This window comes from Lethenteron reissneri, chromosome 20, assembly GCF_015708825.2.
Source record: "Lethenteron reissneri isolate LAM-NWPU_2019-01 chromosome 20, ASM1570882v1, whole genome shotgun sequence".
In the NCBI taxonomy this organism is placed as follows: domain Eukaryota; kingdom Metazoa; phylum Chordata; class Hyperoartia; order Petromyzontiformes; family Petromyzontidae; genus Lethenteron; species Lethenteron reissneri.
In genome coordinates this window covers 7,532,811-7,553,678 of record NC_083798.1, presented here as the reverse complement: position 1 = coordinate 7,553,678, position 20,868 = coordinate 7,532,811, and the positions used below count along the sequence as shown (strand labels likewise).

The following is a 20,868-nucleotide window of genomic DNA, read 5'->3' as shown; positions in this document are numbered from 1 at the left end:
GCCGGGCTTCATAGGCGGCCTCTACCAGCACAAGTCTATTAAGAGTCCGTTAAGACTACATGGGAGACCTTTGTCTTTGACGTACCTGCTGATTAAGGTGACATATGCCTCTCCAGGTGTCATCCACCTCCATCGGCTCTCCGCTCCGCGAGGTCCCCTCTGCAAGTGCCGACACATGCAAATTATTCATCAGTTTGTTACATTGGCCGACGCTGTGTAAATTTAATGCATTGCTTCGGCCCCTACTACACGTGTATGAGATTCTGGCCCAATCGTATTCAATGGCAATGCAATGTAATTCTGAGTAAATATAACACAGACACCGTTGGCTGAAACAAAATAAACTGAACAGGTTTTTGGCTGATTTCCCACAGGTTTTTAAAGAAAGTCAAGGATTCTCTGGTAAAACAGGCTGAGGCAAATTACACCTATGAATTATTTTTTCCTGAATTGGATAGTGAGCGGTCCATCAATCTGTATGCTTATCAAAGTCCACGTATGAAATTCAGATGTGCGGTAATTGCTTTGTTATTTTATATTTTACAGCAGGACACTGACATTACACATATCCTTGTATGCCATGAATGCGTGTGTGCCCTTGTACATGGAAATATGAAGTAGTGCATTATTCAAGATCCCTGCCATATTCCATAAAACCCAAGTAATAAATCCTAGAAAAAAAAACTGTAATCGTGCGTAAAGCATTCACAGTTAACATAAAACAATTGCATATTCCGGCCTTCAGTAAAAGCGCCCGGAGTGCATCCTTTTCCTCATTAAGAAGTGGACTCTGTAACTTACGTGGTGGTCCCTCCTTTTAAATCTATATACAGTGCACATCAATTTAATGATGCAGCACTGCAGACAAAGCCCCAGAGACGGCACTGGCAGCGGTCTTGCAAGCACTGTTGCAACATATCTCACCAAATTCATGATTAACACCGCTTTGGCACGGGACAATGTGCTGTATGCTGCAATTTTGAGAAGAGGGCTCTTTTCCGGAAGCGGCGTTATCCTACCATGTGCCTTCTCTGCAGTGCTGCTTAATTGGTTTAGCCAAGATGCTAATCCTCCTGTAAAATATGCCCCCTTAGAAGACTTCCCAGACAATGGATCATCTGGCGATCTGCTAGAAAGCCCCCATCATTGAGGTGGCCGGGTGGCTGAAGGGTCTAAGCACTAAACCAGCTCTCCCGAGGTCCTGGGTTCGAAGCCAGAATTTAGCAGCCCGATATTAAACCGCGTTCACAACTGCAGTGGGTTGATGGTCTTAGTTTGGTTACAGCTGCATAAAAAAATATACAAACAACGTATTACATTTGTTTTTTCACTTCATTAAGGTTTACACGTTTCAGATGAAGGTGAGGTACAATCTTTGTGCAGGGCGTATACAAGTTGTGCCCCTCGTGTGGACAAAGAAGTCTATTGCAGCGACTCAAAAAGTAGTTCTAGGACAACGTCTTCCGATGATCGTTCTCTGACATAGGACGATGCGTATTTCGCTGCAGAGCGAGGAATGGTAATTTGTTAAGCTCATAGCACGATGCCAATAACAAAATCGTACGTTACGTAACAGAAAACGAGCGGTAAAATACGCAAAAATAAGCTCCTGGTACTGAGAAAATAACATATGTGGCTTTATTGCTTTACAATTTACAACCAACGATGAATCAGCAGGCAGCATACAACTACTGAGTCATTCAGTCGGTGGCACTGTGCCACCTTTCCACTGTCGGTCTACGTTTGCTACCGGCCTCATTTCTCCATCGGCCGCCTCTGCTTTGTTGGAACGAGGTGGTGGTGGTGCCCGTCACTGTCAGTGGTGCGTTTTCCGCGGGTGGTTTTTTACCCTTCTCTGCTGGAGGAGTCGTGAGGTCTGCGTGGATGACGTGCACAAAATCAAACACCGCTCCGCCTTCAACCCCAACCACGACCCTGAGACACAAGGGAAACAACAGCTGTCAGAGCTCGGAGTTCACAGGCAGCCACAGTTATTTTCCGTTTTTGTTGTTTGATATTCTTTGAAAGTTGTTTATTTATCTTCGACTTGAACGGCCGTCACCTGGTACTTGCTGCACGAATCATGGAAAGCGGAGAATGATGAGAGGCTTACGTCGATAATCATTCGCATTTGTCTAGGATTGTGCAATGACTTATCATGACATCTTTCAAATATTTTGATTTAAAGCTTTCGTGACTGCAGGGATTCATATTCTTGGTTCTTTCGGCAAAGTCACATAGAAGGGAAAAAAATACAAATATAAAAATATTAAACAATACAATTCTTGTTTGATATTTTTTATTTTATTATTTCCCTTCTAAGTGACTTTACCGAAAGAACCAATAATATCTTTCAAATAATCGAATGAAACATTATTGTGCCGGGCCACGTAAACGTGAAGCTTACATTGACTTTGTGGTATTACCATATATATTTTAAAATACTATTAGGGCAATAATGGTCTGCTTTGCGAATTATATGAATGATTCAAAATCATGTTACCGTAAATAACAGCATTTTCTCCCCAGTGCCCACTTCCAACTGAAAAAATGTGGCGAACAACTCATCAATGTTGAATGATACACCGAATGCTCACACACCTTCATTGGCGTATAACCAGCAATGTATGCCTCAAGCTGCAAGTTCAGATGCGGGTCTTCTGAATCCTGAGGCGGCTGCTTCTATTTTAATTCCCCCACATATACAATACACCGTTCCCTCCTCTCACACCACGGCGACTACAAACAACACTTCCCGTACATTGGTCTCGTGGGTATTTCATAGAAAACGGCAAGTTACATGGCACGGGGGTCATTCGACCCACAGTGAAAGTTCCAAGCACATGCAAACCCCTGAATGTGCAAGGCCTCAAGGAAATTCCCAGCACTGTCCACCCTACTGCCACCTCTTCATTAGGGACGTACAACGTGTTTCATATTCTTAGGTTTTTTCGGTAAAGTCGAAAAAACCTAAGAATCTGAATCCTTGCAGTCACGAAATATTCAAATCTAGAACGTGTTTCAGTTTCATTTATTAGGTATAGCCCTGTGAGCCATGAGGCTTTTGACTCGGGTGCACCCGTAACAAACAAATCATGAACAAAAAACATCTTAAAGTGACATATTCTTAGTTTTTTTTTCCGTAGAGTCATGTAGGTAAAAAAATATAATTAATCAAAGTAAAATAAAAAATAAAATAAAAATCACGACGTTTCGGAGGCAACACAAGCTTCCGTCCTGTGTTGCCTCCGAAACGTCATGATTTAAATTTTATTTTACTTTTATTAAGTTTAATTTTTTACCTACGTGACTTTACCGAAAACACCTAAGAATATGAATCCTTGCAGTCACGAAAGATTCAAATCTAGAATCTTAAAGTGATGTTACATCCAGGAAAAAAACAGTAAAAAAATTCCAGATAAAAAGCACCATCCACAGGGACGCAGCCTTTAAGGGTTTTTGTCGAAATCTACCGCGTGCAATGTTGTGGCTAATGAGTGGTGCTGGCCTTGTTGCAGCTCCACCAGGAGCTTCGGCCCGGAGGGGTTCAGCTGGTGGGATGTGAGGAGGAAATTGGACAAGCTGGCCCCTTTCATTGCTTGTAGCAGAAAGCGTGTCGACCAAACGAGCTACGCCACTGCTACTCACCTCCGACTCACCTCCTCGCTCCCCACCTCCTGACATCCCTATCGGTGCCACTGCTACTTTAAAGCCAACTCGGGGCAAAGGGTTGCCACCTCTTGAGTTATAATTTATATTTTTTACACATTCTGGGAAGACTTACAACATTTCCCAAGAGGGCTTCCTCCATAAGAGGAAGCGATCATCGGAGAGGTGGGGGGGGGGTGGGAGGGAGCCAGACCAGGACAGGTGGCAACCCCTTACCTGGGGCTCAGCGGCTGAAGGCGCGGCAGACCGTGCGGCGGAGGGCGCCGGCTACGGCCGCCTGACGCCGTCTCGCCCGCGCCAAGCCGCGGCGACCCGGGCGCGACGCCGGGGAGGCCGGAACCCCGGGCCACCGCTCCGGCGCCCGAGCGCGGCTTCCCGTTGCTCAGCGCCGCGTTGCCCGGGCGGCGCGTGGCTCCCTTCGCCGGCTTGGCGTAGACGCTCGGCGGCGGCGGCGGGGGCGACGACGTGGCCCAGTGGTAGAGGGGCGGTGCGGTGGTGGCGGCGGTGGCGGTGGTAGCGGCGGTCGCGGTCCGCCTGCGCGGCGGCGTGGAGGGCGTCGGGAGCTGCGACCGCGAGGTGTTGATGACGTTGGACGAGAGCGGTGTCACTTCGTCGGACTCGTCCTCGTCGTTGTCCTCCTCCTCCTCCTCGTCCTCCTGGATTGACGGCAGTCTGTTGATGAGGTCTCCGTTGCTGTCGGACAAGTGCTGCAGGGTGATACGAATACATGGATAAACGTGAGCGTGCGTTTGGTTCCCGTGGAACGGTCGTAACAAAAATTGTCCGAATTGTTTTAGTGGTGATTCTGGTGGATGGACTGGTTCGTGCTATTGGAACGTGGAGTTTTCACGACCGACTCTGTATGGCCGACAGTGATGCCTCCGAATACCTCTTGCAGCGCAGGGATGTCCACTTATGACTCTTGCCCCACTCGTTTCTGCCAGAGTGAAGCTCCTAAAATGATTTCGTTCCACCACCTATGCATTACCATTTACATAATAAACTATTTCTTCGCATGCTCAGATTTGCGAACTTGCAAGCTTTGCCAAAAATAACTGAAACCATAACAAAAGAATCGGACAATTGCTGCTCGTATCATGGTACAGCCCTGGAATGGAGTTGATGGTTCCAATATAGAGCTGTGTAGCATTATTTTTTATGCAAGGCCAGTGAATGAATTGCGTTTTCACGGGAGTGAAAGTGTGAAAAGGGACACCAACCATTTGCTCCATCCCATTTCCTCGGGCCAAGTGCAGTGATCAAAGTGGATCCGAGCAGTCCAAATGAAGTGCTTGCCCATAAGTGGGACGGGATGGTGGAGAAACCGATTGGAGAGCTGAATAACTATTAAATGAGAAGATTAGGCCCTGGGCCCTGAGCGATTAAGGATTAAGGGCCCAGAGGAGCCAGCTGAGACACATGACAGGCTCGGTTTGTTAAACCTGCCACGGTAAATTATAACGTAATAGGAAGATGGAAGAGCTGAGGTCACTCACGTGGGTCATCGCAAGCTGTATACGGTCACACAAACCACCGGAACTTGTGGCGCCCTCGCTATTCGTGCCATGTATGCATGTGGGACTTCTTTCGCACCGTACGTAGCCAACCGTGCTAATCGCAGGTGTGGCATATAGCTATTGAGTGAACAGTGGGGGTGGTGCGGAGAGCGGATGCTTGCCTATGAAGAGGGGGGGGGATTACTTTGGACAGGAGGCCCTATTCAATCCTGGCACCAGAACCCATTGCTAACGACGCTACACTTGACAGCAAACGTTTACACGAATGTACATCTGCCCCACGCTTTCCCTCCCGTCCCACTCTCCCCAAAAAATCTGGGATGGCTGACAAGAGGTTTGCGGTGGTGGAAAGTGTGAGGGTTCTGGCCTTGGACATTTTGTTTTTACGAAATTACGAATGCAAATGACCACGTCCGTTCCTTCACTTGCTTAATTGAAACGGTCAGTTGTGCGACATTAACGTCACGTGTGGGCACAGCAACACGAAGGTTGCACAACGTGGACAGATTTACGGACTTGCTGTCAAATACTAATATACTGCTTGGCAGCAAGTAGGCGCAGGAAGCCAATTATGTTACGTGCGTCACCAAAAACAGATTTTAGCGTTAAAACAAAAGAAATCTAAGAACAGCAGCACAGTTAATGAATTTCATAATCATGGAAAGTGTCTGCAATGCACCAGTGTGAATTGTAACATTTAATAAAGAGAAATGACTGGCATGAACGTTGATATATGAAAAGTAACAAAGTAAAACACTCTGTCAAACCAGTGTTGAATGAAGTACCCCCCCCCGGCCGTGTTAGTGGTAGGGGTTGTTTGACCATACTTCGCCACGCTGGTCAATGCTGGTTGGATAAAACATAGGCGCAGATTGGGGCTTCAAATATCAAGCATCACTGATGTGAGCTGTGGCTGGGTGTCTAACTTGAATCACCAGGTGCGTATCACAGTTAGGTGAACCACGGTGCCACCACTCCAGACACCATTGTCACATGGGCCTTTGAGAATTATGGTACTAAATTACTGATGGCATATTTCTTGATTTTCTTTTCTCTAAAAAAACTCTGTGGTCCCGAGCTCTTGTGCATAGAATCATAATGGAAGCTTATAGTGCATTTCCCCTCATGAGTTTAAACGTTTGCAGTCATAACAAACACAAAAAGACCTGATAAATGAAAGGACCACATTTCTCATTCGTCTGAATTATATTGCAATTTTGAGAAGTGGTACGAATCATTAAACTCGACGGGATCTGGTGTCATTCAATCAGCATCCTCACCAAATATTTTCTCAAGCAGCACAGCATCTGAGCAACTCTTTTGATTAGTTCTGTAAACAGCAGAAGCCCGCTAATGGTGTCACTCGTCAAAGGCACAGGTTTATATTATATCAAATGGCAGTCTAGCAAGCGCCACTGGTATTTAATGAACAAAAGAATACGAGGCGATAATCAGAATCGGCACACGTTTCTAGTTATGAAAAGGTGTGCCCGTTTGCACAGGTGCACGTGTGTAAATGTGTGCGTGTAGGGAGCGGCAGTGTAGTGGTTAACCGTGCTGAGCTACGGACTCAGCCACCTACATTTAATTCCCGCTCACGGCCAACATTAGTGACGAATTTTTAAAGCAGTTCTGGGTCAATAATGGGGAGACAAAGGTGACCGAGCGTGATGCTGGCGACACCAACCCTTTGTCCACCGTGTCGGCCTTCATAGGTGCTCACTAAGAGCACTTTCATCAGTAGCCCGGATGTCTATCCGGGTTATCTTTATATTTGTGTGTGTACACTCAGCTGGAAAAAAAATCCCAGTCCTGCCCGTGAAATGCCGGGTTGTAGTAGGGAAAGATAGAGGCATTTGCTGTCGAATGTTGACAAATGCATCCTCCTCTTGGGTTTGTTTTGATGTCTGTTGTCAGAAGAAATGTATACTGCTGCAGGCTTTTATTGACTAATACCTATGTGCCTTAGCCACACGAATAAATCACAAGATAGAAGTTTCCTAAACAAAGTTTGACTTTGCGTGGAATTTTGTGATGCCACTACACACACGGCATGAAATGCATGGGTCATTAAAAAAAGAATTCGGCGCAGAATACAGATTATCACAAACATGTCGTTATGTTCCATTCAGAATGATATCACACACTGTCCTATATCTATGTACAAAACAATGTTTAAAAAAAATGAACACTGTTCCATGCCTATTTAGAGATGTCACAAACATTATAATATGTTTTGTCAACCGCTTACAACTATTATTTCATAAACAGTTATTTGCTGCACAAGTGACACGTACACAAAAAAATCACAACGAGGAACAACACAGATGAGACGGTACAAAAGACGAGACGAATAAAATCGTACATTTTTAATCGAAACCACATCCTTGAATCATGGACCATTCGTCAAATGGCTGTGGTGATGGTGGGGTGAGGTGCATCAATGGATGCCCAGTCGTTTGAGCTGTTGTCTATCGATCTTCTTCGTGCAAAGCGATGACAGCGACAACCGAAGCAGCCAATTTTGCTTGTTCGGTATTTTTAAAAAAATATATAAAAGCGATTGTGAATCTGCCGCTGGGAGAGCGTGCATCTCAGGCTCTAATGCCAAGGGACGTCCATGCGTGCAGAGCAGTGAGTCTTCAGAACCCACAACACCGTGGGGCCCATGGAAACGGAACCCCCGGGGGGACCATCTCGGCCACTGCCTTCCATTTGGATCACTCTTTTTTTTTTAAACGTTAACTGTGGGCGGAAATGTCCGTTTTGCCACAGCTTCATAATAACAAGGTTAATTCAAAGTAACGTAGGTATAGAATAGAGTTGTCGATCCGTTCGGGGAATTTAACTCAAGTGGAATTTAACTCAAAGCGAATTGTCTCCTAGTTTTCGGGGCGCTTTCAATGCCGTAAACGTTTCTCGAAAATGCGAGCCTTCCACGAGAATTTCAGCTTCAATATCTGAAGCCATAACTCAAGGACGTTTGCCAAGAAATGTTGCTGGGTTCCCAGGCGATGACAGGTATTCTGAAAAGAAAGCCCTTCCCAAGCAGCAATGGGTTTAGTTTCAAGATTCACTTTTAAAAAAATAGATTGCATCCTATCACTGCTCGGCTGGGTCCCAAGCCAGCGTGGAAATCTTTCTGAATGTTGGCGGTTACAAAAGCAGTGTTTTCCCATTCCTCCACCTCCTCCGAGCAGGCGGTCCCTCGTCATTTCTGACAACTCAAATTTCGCCGGGAGATTGATCAGATGAAGCCCTTAGCCCTCCTCGTATCACTTTTCAATTCAATCTCTGCTTTGCCGCCGCCAGCTGCGCGGCTTTCCTCAAAGTGGGGGGGGGAAGGCACATTTGGAAAGACGGACGGGTCGTGCCTGTGCGCCCACTCGATCTCTCTCTCTCTCTTCCGACGCGCCCTAATCGCCACCATTAAGCTTTTTGTTTTTACCCGTAGCGTCTAATTAGGGCCCGGGAAATTGATCCCAAACGGTTTGCTAAAGAACATGTTCGGCGCATATTCGCAATCGCGAAAGCAGCTGCAGTTTCCTATACTCAGCCCAGCTAACTGCCATCTTTTGTCATCATTAAATGTTATATATATACACGCGCGTACGCGTTCGTAAAATGGGAGGATTTGTAAGAATTAAGCGCGGCTTTTGGAGCCGTGCATATGTTGTTTCGTGATAATTGCGGGGCGCGACTCTGTGACACGTTGCATTACAATTGAGACCGGTGAAGGTGGCGCAGGAATTGTGGAATGCCGGACGAGTCGATTGCCCCACCACGCGCTCCAAGTCTCCCGTGGGAAAACGCTTAGCGTCCTGGAGAGGGGGTTAGGCTATTGTTTTTTTGGAGCTTCACACGCCCGCTTGAAAATTAGCTCGGAATTGCGTGTCCTGTTTCCGTGTCGTTGGAAATAGCTTGTTGAGCTGGGGACTCCACTTGCCATGTTTTGTCCCAAAACAAGAGAACCCAGCGCAGCGTGGCTGGCGCGACTGATGTGGCGACAGTGATGATTTTTTTCCCTTCTTCGCGTGCTTTCTGTTTTGAAAGGGGCACGACGTATATCATGGGGAATATATTTACCTGAGGTCTCCCTTGCAAAAAAAAAGTTGTTTGATTCTCAAGAGACTTTGAATTCAATAAAAAAGGAAACATTTTTTTGGGTGGAGAAGCGCGGCATGGTGGTTCGTGCAGTGCGCAACGAACCCGGCGACCCGCAGTGAGATTTGTGGCCACAGCTAACATCCGTAGTGAGTGGCGAGTTGATTTATTTACAGCTACGGTTCGGGTTAACCAGAAAACTGTCTCGAAAGGTTCACTTCTGGTTAACCGTTTTCTAAAAAGCAGTTTCAACCAATTAAAATATGCATATTTGCTCAATATTAGTAGGAAAAAAGACCTGTTTATCCTACAATGTGGCGTAGGCTACAGGGTAAGGTCTTTATTTTGCAGCATCGCTAACGTGCAATGCTCACTGCAAAGTGTCGCGAAGGAAATATTTGCATCCCTTTGGTCAAAAGGAGACATCAAAGAGACAAATGGAGGTGCAGGGAAAGCTGGAGAGGTGAAAAGACAAGCGGGTACGCGGACGGACAAACGCGAGAGCGACAGCGGCAAAACAAAGCTGCAGCAGAGAGAGACACAAACGCGGAGGAGACGGAGGAAGGAAAATCGGTGACACGCAGAGACAGAAAGGGCGAGACGGACGGACGGACGGGACGTTGCTTGCGCGAGCCACCTGGGTGCTGGATCCCTCCCGCATGTTGTACGTGAGCTCGTGCGCGATGTCTCCGTGGAAGCGGCTCGCGTACTCCGGGTAGAGCTGCAGCACCTCGTCCAGGCCGCGCAGGTTGATGCACTGCAGGTCGCAGTAGGTGAGCGCCTTCACGTCCGCGTTGCTCTTGATCACGCACGCCGGGGAAGGGAGATCGCAGCCGATGAGGTCGCCCTTCCCTGCGGGCGCACCAACCGCGGGAACACCCCGCCACCGCAGCCGCAGCGGGCGTTAACGACCCCGCGACGCGACGCGACGCCAAGGAGACGCGGGGGGGCACGCGTGCCCTGGAGTCACCAAAGGGTGACAGTCGCCAAAGTTGAAACATTATTCGCACATCGCGTACAGCCCGTTCTCCTGTAACGCGGTAGTAGGTGCGTTCCTGAAGTACACCGCGTGATGGGGCGGGGGGAATAACACTGGTCAACAAAAAAAAAAACTTTTTTTCTGGCCTGGACTTTTGCAGCTGTTCTAGACTAATTTCAGGGTGCTGATTCCAAATCTGATCTCAGATTTGCTCTATCACATCTCATTTTTATGCTATCGGCATACCCCATTTTCATTGATTTTATCCGAAATTAACTCTGTCACTTATGATTGAAAGTTGTTGCGAGTCAGTGACTGCTTTAGTGTTAAAATATGGTGCTGTATTTTTAGGATAGTGTGTTTATAACATCATTTTATGTAGATATCCACATTTATTCAATATTTTTCTTCTGCAGTTTTTATTGAAAATGCAATATTTGATATCTCAAAAACCTGATGTGATAGACAAAAACTGATGCCAGATTTGGAATCAGCACCCCAAAATTACCTTAAAACCGTTGGAATACCTTCTGCCAGAAAAAGTGTGTTGACCAGCGTAATATATCACGTAATAAGAAATCATATATGACATGGGGCAACGCGCAGTCCACGATAACGCGTGAGATGCGTACGCAGGCTGACCAGAGATTGAGGCGCGTGGGTAGCATCTAGAAGCATCCAGCAGCATCCCGCCTTGTGTGATGCTACGCCGACGCAGCCGTACGATCGCTTATTCGTACTCGCGCGACATAGTTCTGTTCACTCAATCGTGTTGTATCCAGTTCGCGTCGTGAAAACGCGTTATAGGAGAACATGCTGCACTTTAAATGGAAAAAAGGAAAAGTAACGTTGCTCCACACTGGCAGGCGAATTCCCACTCGCAAGTCGATTCTGTGTTCATCTTGTGCCACACAGGGGCAGCTGCCATTAGGGGTTCCCCCCTAGGTTAATAACTGCGCACTGTGAGATCCCTGTTCCATTATAGACGCAACATAAATGCAAGTTGTTGTTGTTGTTCCCTGCAGGGAGAGACGGCACAATGGAGAGCACACACACACACGATGTGTACGCGTGCACACGTGTACACGTAGGGTCCTCCTGCCCATCCACTGCTGGATGAGAGCGTCCCCACACCCGTATGGGTTGCGGAAGTTATTTGACCAATCTTGTCCATACTGCTCTGTGCGGTGTTGGTGACAGCTGAAAGCATAGACGTTGTAGCATAGTATAGTACAAATTTCTAAGTTTGTTATGCTGCCCTCTGCTGGCAATGTAACCCTCTACCAACCTGCAGCACTTGTTGTATGAGTGGTGGTGGTCACCCATCCAAGCACTGTCCAGGCTCAACTCTGCTTTACCAATGAAATCGGGTGCATTCTGGGCTGATTTAGTAAAACAAAAAATGCATGTGTGAATGAATGGATGATTTTAATAATTATAATAGCCGTAGAAATTAAACATCCATCATTTCACAACCTTTTGCATTTGAATGAATTGTGACGATGTGAGAGAGATGGGCATCACGATTTGATTCCATGAAGGTGAAATAAATAAATAGGCTCCCTTTCCGCTGAATGCCCATTGTTCCATACAGCACCTTGTGTTCCGGCCACATTTAGACGCTATGTAAATACAGATTAAATCGTATTGTTTTGATTGTATTACCTTGAGTGGCTGCAAGGAATCTCATGAACCTCTACATACAACTGCTAAAAAATAAATTTTCACATGAATGATTCAATGCCACGTAAATACAGAATGTATTGAGATTTTTGAATGAATAAATGATTTTATGCATAGTTACATCCCTGACATATAATATACTTTATTTTACGCATAAAGGACTCCGTCTCAACACCGTTTTGAGAGGATAGTTGCGTCGTAGACATGTACCAGTGGCATTGATTAATTGAAAAAAAATAGATGCCTTCCCTCGTGACACATGCATTGAATCATGCATATTGAATGAACACACGGGAAGTCTATTTCCCCACATAAAATAAAAATACGAATGATATTCCTCCATCTATTGGCCTTCCGGACCAATGTATTCAAGCAATATTTGTTTAAGCCGCCAAACTCTGGAGCAATTTCAACCTTCAGCGACTCCTCGGCAACAGGGCCAAGCCAGTCAAACAACTTGTGCTGTTTTCTTGACAATTGGTTATAATGCATAGTTTATGCTCATTAATATTCATTCATACACCTATTCATTTGAAATCTTTGAATACCAAGGCTCCAGCTTGTTTTCTTCTTTCATTTATTCCTTTTACAGAATGTAATGTTGAACTTCTTGTGCACCGTATACAGCCAGCCGCGCTACTCCGCAAACTATTAGGATTGGCAGAGAGCTATTAGTCAAACGTTATCGCTATAATTAACTTCGTACATTTTGTGCTTACACAGCCCTGACATTTAAAAAGCAAAATGTAATATTCATCAACGACAGCGCGCACATTTTAGTCGGGGCATTACCGCTCGCTCTTGTTGAAGCTTTTAATTGTGAAAAAGCGAAGAACAGGGGCTAGCGCCCCCTTAAATAATGAAAACGACGCTTTAATAACCTCGCGGTCCAGGCAGGGCAATAACAAATGATACCATACCATTCTCCTCTATTCCTGCTGCCTTTGGGCGGATGCGGGGTGCCCCTAGACACTTGTGAATTGCCATTATGTTCACCAAAATGTTACCCTGGACATACGGCACATCTCGCGAGCGCTCCGCAGGCGGCGTGTGTCAGTTGCGATTGTCAAATGCGGGTGAGTGGTGGCGCAGTGGTTAGCGCACCGTGCCATGAACTCATTGGGCCATGTGTGAATCCCGGCCGCGGCGGTTATATCACTGGCGAGTGATTTTTGAACAAATTCTGGGTTCCTCCCGCTGCCTCCCCCCCGCCACGCCCTCCCCGACTATCACCAACCTACATTGATCAATGTCGTGAAGTACGGTCAACAACCCTTCACGACTCCACGTGGTGGTGCGGAGAACCCTCATCCAGCAGTGGCTTGACAAAGGGCTGCACATTAGTACTGATCGATGTTTTCATCAAGGTAATCATCTTTCACGCGGACGCTTTATTCTTTAGTATTTTTTGTGAAACAAAATGTATTCATTGGTGATGCTGTTGCTTTGGCAGTGGTGCACAAACACCAAATAACAAATTCGTCAACAGCACTGCCTTATTTATATATATATATTTTTTAAAAAGCAGTGTTATTGTTTAATGAGTTGCACTTTTCGATTTAAAGCTTTCGTGGCTGCAGGGATTCATCTTCTTGGTTCTTTTGGTAAAGTCACGTAGAAGGAAAATAATAAAATAATAATAAAACATAATAAAATAATTCTCACGACAGAAGACAGACTCTGTCTTCTCGACAGACCTGTTTTCCACCTGAAGACGGCTGCTTGCGTTGTGGCCGAAACGTCGTGAGAATTATTTTATTATGTTTTATTTTTATTATTTTATTATTTTCCTTCTACGTGACTTTACCAAAAGAAACAAGAAGATGAGTTGCGCTTTCTACGTAAAAAAATATATTTTCACCTTCAAAAGAATTTCTTACCTTGAATTATTCATCATATTTCTGTTTTGTATTTGAAATATGCTTACGTTATTATGTTTTTTCATCGAGATCTCATTATTTTGTCGTCGTGATCTATGATTTCAGAACTTCTCTTTCTTCAAAAAAGACGCCGATGGTCTAGGTTGCCGTGAGCCTGCCTTTAAATAAAACATTCCTTTGAGGAGTGTTTTCACCGTCAGAAATCACTCTCAAGCCCATTAGAGCTGACGGCCATTCGCGAGCTTGTACCACAACACGTTCATGTGTTTATTTGCTTTCACTGCTGTTGTTTTTTTAATTTCAGAACACCAGCCAATAGTCACACAGTGCACTAGCATTCGCACTGACAAATCAGATTAGCTATTTGTTTTGATGCCTAAATTGGAAATGTGAAGGGTTTCTAAAATAATTTTCCAAAAACATATTACAGCTGCTCATTCCTCTACGGTATGGTTTTGCTGCAGATAGAATGAGTCAAGTTGTTGACTCGTCTGTGCGTGTGAGAACACACGCACAACCCACGCACATACTCGATGCTGTCTGGAAGCACCGCCATCCAAGCCGGTTAACACCTCGTCAAGAGGGCCCAGATGGGGAAACGATTTGTCAACGAGCAGTGAACGTGAGCGTCTGACGTGTTGCGCCGACATTTCACAACTCCACGCGCTCCGTCCGGGTGACTCAAGCAAACCCGTCGCCGTCGAATTGCCGTCCTCTTTGCAGAGAACTGGCGGTGTGCAGCACCTCCCACCACCTCTGACTCGAGCACTCACACGTGCCCAATACGAGGAGTGTACAACATCATGCCGTGGGCTGATTGAGTAAGTGTGGTGTTCTAAAATACATATGTGTATATTATTTAGTTCCCTCCAGATATATTCCAATTTATCTTCCGAGGAATCTCGACAATGTGGAAGAGTAGGACAAAAATACCCTTTACAGGGGTCTCTTAAGAGCTCCCTGTATTGGCCGCTCTTCCGCCAGCAGTGGTGTGAGCAAGGGCATTGCAAGGCTGCGTCTTTACCCACTACCTTTACTGTGTACTAATTCTAGATTTGAAGCTTTCGTGACTGCAAGGATTCATACTCTTAGTTTTTTCGGTAAAGTCACGTAGGTCAAAAATGAAATTAAAATTAATAAAAAATAAAATAATTAAAATCACGACGTTTTGGAGGCAACACAAGTCTCCGTCATCAGGTGGGACCGTCACAGCCAGATATGCTGTACAGCAAATCTGGCTGTGACGGTCGTGATTTTTATTATTTAATTTTTTGTTAAGTTTTATTTCATTTTTTACCGACGTGACTTTACCGAAAAAACTAAGAGTATGTGTACTAATTGTGCCGTCAGCGTCATGCGATGAAACGACAACATTTTTGCCTTGGGAGCCCTCGCAGCTCCCAGTGCATCAACCCTGCGGCACATGACGGCCCCGGAAGATGACGTTGGGAAATTTCCCCTGAAGTCACTTCACAGGGTTTCTTCACACATACTTCACACATACTTCACACATACTCGGCGCATACCTTTTACATGCCCCTCAAAGAGTGTTTATCACATCGGAGCTGGACTAAGTCAAAATTAAGCTACAAAAAAATATCGTTGAATATGATGTTTTATTTTGGCGAAGACACTGGTGGCTGCCCTGATTTGAACCCAGGATCTCAATGGAGGCTGTTTCGTGTTCTGACTATTGAACCACCCAGCCACATGCCACTGTTATCTTGTTAATTGGACAAAGCAAAGTTAATTGGAAGCTCCATTTATTTAATTATGAGGTGGTATTAAAATAAAGGTGCAGCCCTGTAATTACGTGTTCATTCCACTGCTGACAAAAGGGCCCTCCACTAGAGAGCCCCTCTAGAAAGTCTCTTGCCCTATTCTCCCGCATTTTATTATTTTCAATTTATTATTTTTATTTGATTTTTTTTTACGTAGATTTTTTGTTTTCTATTTACGTGACTTTACCGAAAGAACTAAGAATATTCTTCCGCACTGCGCCAGACATTTTGCAATTGGTGTGGGTACCCACATTCCCCCCCCCCCCGCCCCAACACGCTACTTGCCATTTAACTGTGGTGCACACCAATTACATATTGCTGGGTGGACAGAGGTGGGCAGGATTGAAGGAACGTCCCCAATGTTTCAACTGCCACTCCAGGAGAACGAACCGGCGGTGTGACAACCTTGACACCACGGCAGCGACTCGGGAGTTAAACATTTTTCCAAAAAGCTATCTTTAAAGAGCCCACCGATAATACAAAAATGTCATTGCATATTGTATTGCTATTATTATTATAGAGGCCATCACCATGTTGTTGCTATATTTGATGTGCCACCAAATGAAGATCGTGGAACATTAAAATGGAAAAAAAATCTGTAAGAATTTTTTCCATCTGATTCCAGTAAAGGAACGCCAAAGAGCGAAATTGAATTACGTTTAACAAGATTACTGGTGCGTCTAAAGCTTTTACATTGATGTTATCATTTGGGCAAACATCGAAGCAAACTCCATTTAGGTGCTTAAACTGCAATGAATTCAGGCAAATGGAGTCCCTCGGGCTGTCTCCCTCTCTCTCTCTCAGCAGCTGATGGTTAGGGCCCTGTAACCGTGTAAGGAGTAAGGTTACAGCAGCGGTCAAATGCAACAAATATAGATTCTATAACGTCCTGGGAATTTCCTATATTGTCTGGCTCATAAGATGCTCCGGAAAGTAAGGCGCACCCAAAAACTTTAGATTTAACATAAGCATAATTCGGGGGGGGGGGGGGGGTGCGATATAATCTGCAGAATACGGTGCGTAAAATGCCCTGCCACCAAAAGGTTTTTGCAGGCCTGGTGCTAAATGCCAGATGATGCCCCCTCGTAAGGTTTCCCTGGATCTGAGGTCTGGCCAAGCTGCCTCACAACTGCTCGCCCACCACACCCCCCGTCCACCGCCCCCAACCACCCCCATATCCCTGTGCTAAACTGTATCCCGTGATGGTGTCGCCTAAAATAATAAAATACTCTTCACGGAGGCAAGGAGAAGTCACCTGAAGAATACTTGCCTGGTTTTGGCGCAAAAAAAACCAATGTGGATTTGCGAGATTAAGAGGGGGGGGGGGGAGTGCACAGGGACATTGCGATCAAGTGTGCAAGTGGTGCAATTGCATCGGGTCCTTATGGGCCAAATTCTGGGCGAAATTGAAGGATTTATACATCTGGTCTCCTTTCATTCCCTTGCACCAGGGTCAATGGCCACCATGCTTCGCCAGTGGGGGAGCGTCGTCGGATGGAATGGCGGAAGGTTGAGCCGCCGTGGGACCTACTCTTGGGCAGAGAAGTTCATAAGAAGCCACCTCTGTTAGTATCTTCCAGTAGAGGGCCCCCTTTCAACCACGCGCTACTGAGCGACGCACAGGATGCACGCTTGCTCGTTTGGGCGAGGTGCTCACTTGGGCGCCTGTCCCCTATGTAGAAGGGGAACGGTTGGGGAATTGTCCCAACTTAGACACAGACAGATGACCTGCATTCATAATCAGTTAAGAGCTAAGATTCAAACGTGATAAAATGGATCAAGAATTCACTTGATCTCATCAGATCTCAGAAGATAAGTAGTGTTGAGCTACGGTGGGTAGGGGCTACGTGCTGGGTAGAAGAGGGCTCTGCTGCAACTTACACTGTTGTCCTGTACTTATATGCTTCCACATCTATGCTCCCCTCCTCATCAGCAATCTGCATTGACCAATGTCGTGAAGCATCGTCAAATAGCTGCTCACAACCCCACACAGGTGTGGGGCATTGCTCATCCAGCAGTGGATTGACAGTAGAGCCGTACGTGCTACAACATCACTGATCCAAACCCAGCATTCCAGCAGTGGTGGCTCAATGCTCTGACCCGTCAAACCAACCCGACCACCTCGTGACTTTCCCACCATACAGCCGAGCAGCGTCAAGGGTCCGTGCCGAGCCAGATCGGCGCTGCTCAAGAAGCGGCCGGTTGTTTATCCACAGCAGAAGCTGAGTCGTGTCGTAACACAATGAACGAGTCGAGACGCATCGAGATTACACACAGTGTGCTGATGGTCACGTGCGAAGAGCACCATTATTAGCTCCGCCACTGGCCCTGTTTGGTCACCCCGGGCCAAATTCAGATGTCTCGCGAGGCCAGCGTATCACGATTTTGCTCTGGCACGGCACGGCAAATAGCCGGTGGGGAAAAACCACCCGTGCTGTGAGGGGCCACACAATGCTGGCACGTCCCGGATGTGGCAGCGGGAAAGCGGTATCCGAGCCACGGCGGCCGCGGCAGCAACTTCTCCCGACGTCGCGCCGAGCCTCACCCAGGATGGCGAGCACCGTGCCGTCCTTGAGCGCCTCCATGGAGCCCGAGAGAATGAAGAAGAAGGCCTGCAGCGCGTCGCCCTGCCGGATGAGGTACTCGCCCGGCGCGCAGAACGTCGTCTTCACGTTGAGCGAGAGCGAGCGCAGGCACCCGCGGCTCGCCGACTCGAACAGCGGCAGCTGCAGCATCTCCTTGTTGAGGTGCATAGTCACGTCGGCGCGCAGCTCGTCCGGGAAGTCCTTGAGGAGCTGCGGACGTCACATGTGACAGCTTGCTTGGGCTTGTTCCGAATGGCACGTATTTATTTAAACTAATTAGTTTTTTTGAAAGATATATTTGTCTTCTTGGTTCTTTCGGTAAAGTCACGTAGAAGGGAAGTAATAAAATAATAAAAATAAAACATAATAAAATAATTCTCACGACGTTTCGGCCACAACACAAGCAGCCGTCATCAGGTGAAGACCAGGTCTGTCGAGGCGACAGCGTCTAAATGAAACACCACCATGCTTGGAGCGTCTATTTAAGCTGGTTTGGAAGTTGAGGAAAATGCGCCTTGACAAAAGAATCTGCATATCAAGAGGAATTTTGCATATTTATGGGAAATGCAGGAATGCGACTAGTGCTACTTGTGAAATGCGTAGGAGGTGGGCGGGGGGTTTTCAAAGTCATATTATGCCCATGCATATTTTTCTATTTGTATTTGTTTCCACAGTTTTATTCCAAGCGAGCTCCTGGCACCATGTCAAGGGATGAAGAACAATCTATTCGGAACTCTCTCAGAGCAATGCTTAGCCCTATGTGTTGGAGAATGCCCCATGGAAGGAGATATGACTATTTCAGAGAACCTTTCAAGTTACCTATTTTATTTTTCCACACTAGGTGTGGTAAATATGCCCCATTTGCCTTGCTTTCAAGATGTTCGTCACATTGCAGTCAAACCACTATTTTAAAATATTATCAAAGCTGGAATTTGGCAGAGTTAAGGATAAAAACTAATCTAAATTGATGGGGTTTTCTTTACAGCCATTGGTGATCTATCTAGGGTCGCTGACTTGCTCCACTTGAGAACGTCAAATGACACTGCGCTTGGACGAAAGCTGCAGTAACTGGAGAAAACCCATGCAATTGAGGGGGTAACATTCCAAGTTCAGCAGATATGAGTCTCAAACCTATTTGCCATACCCCCATCTCCTGATCACCTCACAGCCCAGTGGGATGCCAACACTTGCCACCAAAGGTCTGCATTCCACAGTACTCTGTTTGAATCTGTTGGATCAATGCACCAACCACGGAACGAATTAAATTCACTGTTGCCCACTTGAGTCCTCAGTGACGGTGTCGACTGCCCCCCCTGGTCTTCGTCGATAGCACAAATATTACACCAATAAAAATAGAATGACCACCGTAACCTATGCCTTTACCTTTGAACCATGCAATTACACGCGTGTAGCCTAAGAGCCCTTGTGCGACCATCAAGAGCTCTCTAGGCATGTGAAAGTAATAACGATATATTCTGCTGCCAGCGCTGTCACTGGGCTGTGCTAACAGATCGGAGCGGTCACACACTCTGCCTGTGAAGTGGCTTCAATAGCACACCTACCATAATGTCGTCTCAACCCCACCTCTAACCTGCAATATTCTAACCTCTTCCCCTACTCTAAAAATATCCTCATATTATTTTTCAAATGTCCTAGATGTGCATGAATTTTTTGCCCCTATCTATATGGTGTATATCGATGCAGTCATATTTAATCATCGCCAGTCATGGTTATATCCACTGCCCAATGAAGGCTTCCCCCCATCATTATCGTCTGTTCTGGTCTTACAATGTCACAATTCATCTCATTAGGAGTGCTGACATGGCCCAGTGATAGCGCGTTTGTCGTGTGTTGAACATGTTTGTGGTTTGAATCTGGCACGCTGCCTTGCTTTTTACTGCTATTTTGCCAGGTAAGGCCCACTGAGCTATATATCTCTTTTATCAGGAGCGACCTGGCCACAAACGATAGGTCAACGAAGTGGCTTATCACGTGGAAATGTATAGCAGCCAAATACTCTAAAAGCACATTTCTAAATGTGGAGGGGAAAACCGGAGCACCCGGAGAAAAATCCAGACGACCATGGGGAGAGAGACATACAAACTCCAAATATACAGGCGTCAGGGTCGGGATCGAACCCACGACCTCCTGTATACCAGGCGAGGTAGTTAACATCTCGCTACCATGACAAATACAGACCGCCTGCTTCACAGTGAGCGTTAGGCATCCCCTGATGTCATTTGAAAAGAGCAGACTATTGTTTACCAGCGTCATGGTCCAAATTTGCCAATTTTGACAAATTACCTGCAAATTACTCAATTTGGATTGCACAGAGCAACATCGTTGCTTACTGGCAGACTCTATCCATCTGCGAAACAGCCCCTTCGTGATCGCCCTGCGCTATGAGAATGGCCTCGTACCAAACATTCTAAATTATTATTCTTTAAACAAATCCCATAACTCTAGATTTGAAGCTTCCGTGACTGCAATGATTCATATTCTTAGGTTTTTTTCGGTAAAGTCACATAGGTAAAAAAAATTAAATTAATAAAAATAAAATAAAAAAATAAAAAATCACGACGTTTCGGAGGCAACACAAGCTTCCGCCTTCAGGTGGAACCGTCACAGCACGATAGCCGTATCAAGTGAGAGGACTTCCGAAATAACCTA

General features: G+C 46.0%; 1 protein-coding gene across 2 annotated transcripts in view; it reads right to left on the bottom strand.

Annotated features, from left to right (window-relative positions):
* LOC133344678 (potassium voltage-gated channel subfamily H member 8-like) overlaps positions 1 to 20,868 on the bottom strand; it is a 110,305-nt gene that overhangs the window by 5,678 nt on the left and 83,759 nt on the right. For both annotated transcript variants that reach the window (XM_061554735.1, XM_061554736.1), the window contains exons 10-14: positions 18,159 to 18,408; positions 9,928 to 10,142; positions 3,886 to 4,376; positions 1,850 to 1,935; positions 86 to 159 (exon numbers count right to left, since the gene is read on the bottom strand). In XM_061554735.1, coding sequence (XP_061410719.1) covers positions 86 to 159; positions 1,850 to 1,935; positions 3,886 to 4,376; positions 9,928 to 10,142; positions 18,159 to 18,408 — 1,116 coding nt within the window. The remainder of the gene's footprint in view (positions 1 to 85; positions 160 to 1,849; positions 1,936 to 3,885; positions 4,377 to 9,927; positions 10,143 to 18,158; positions 18,409 to 20,868) is intronic.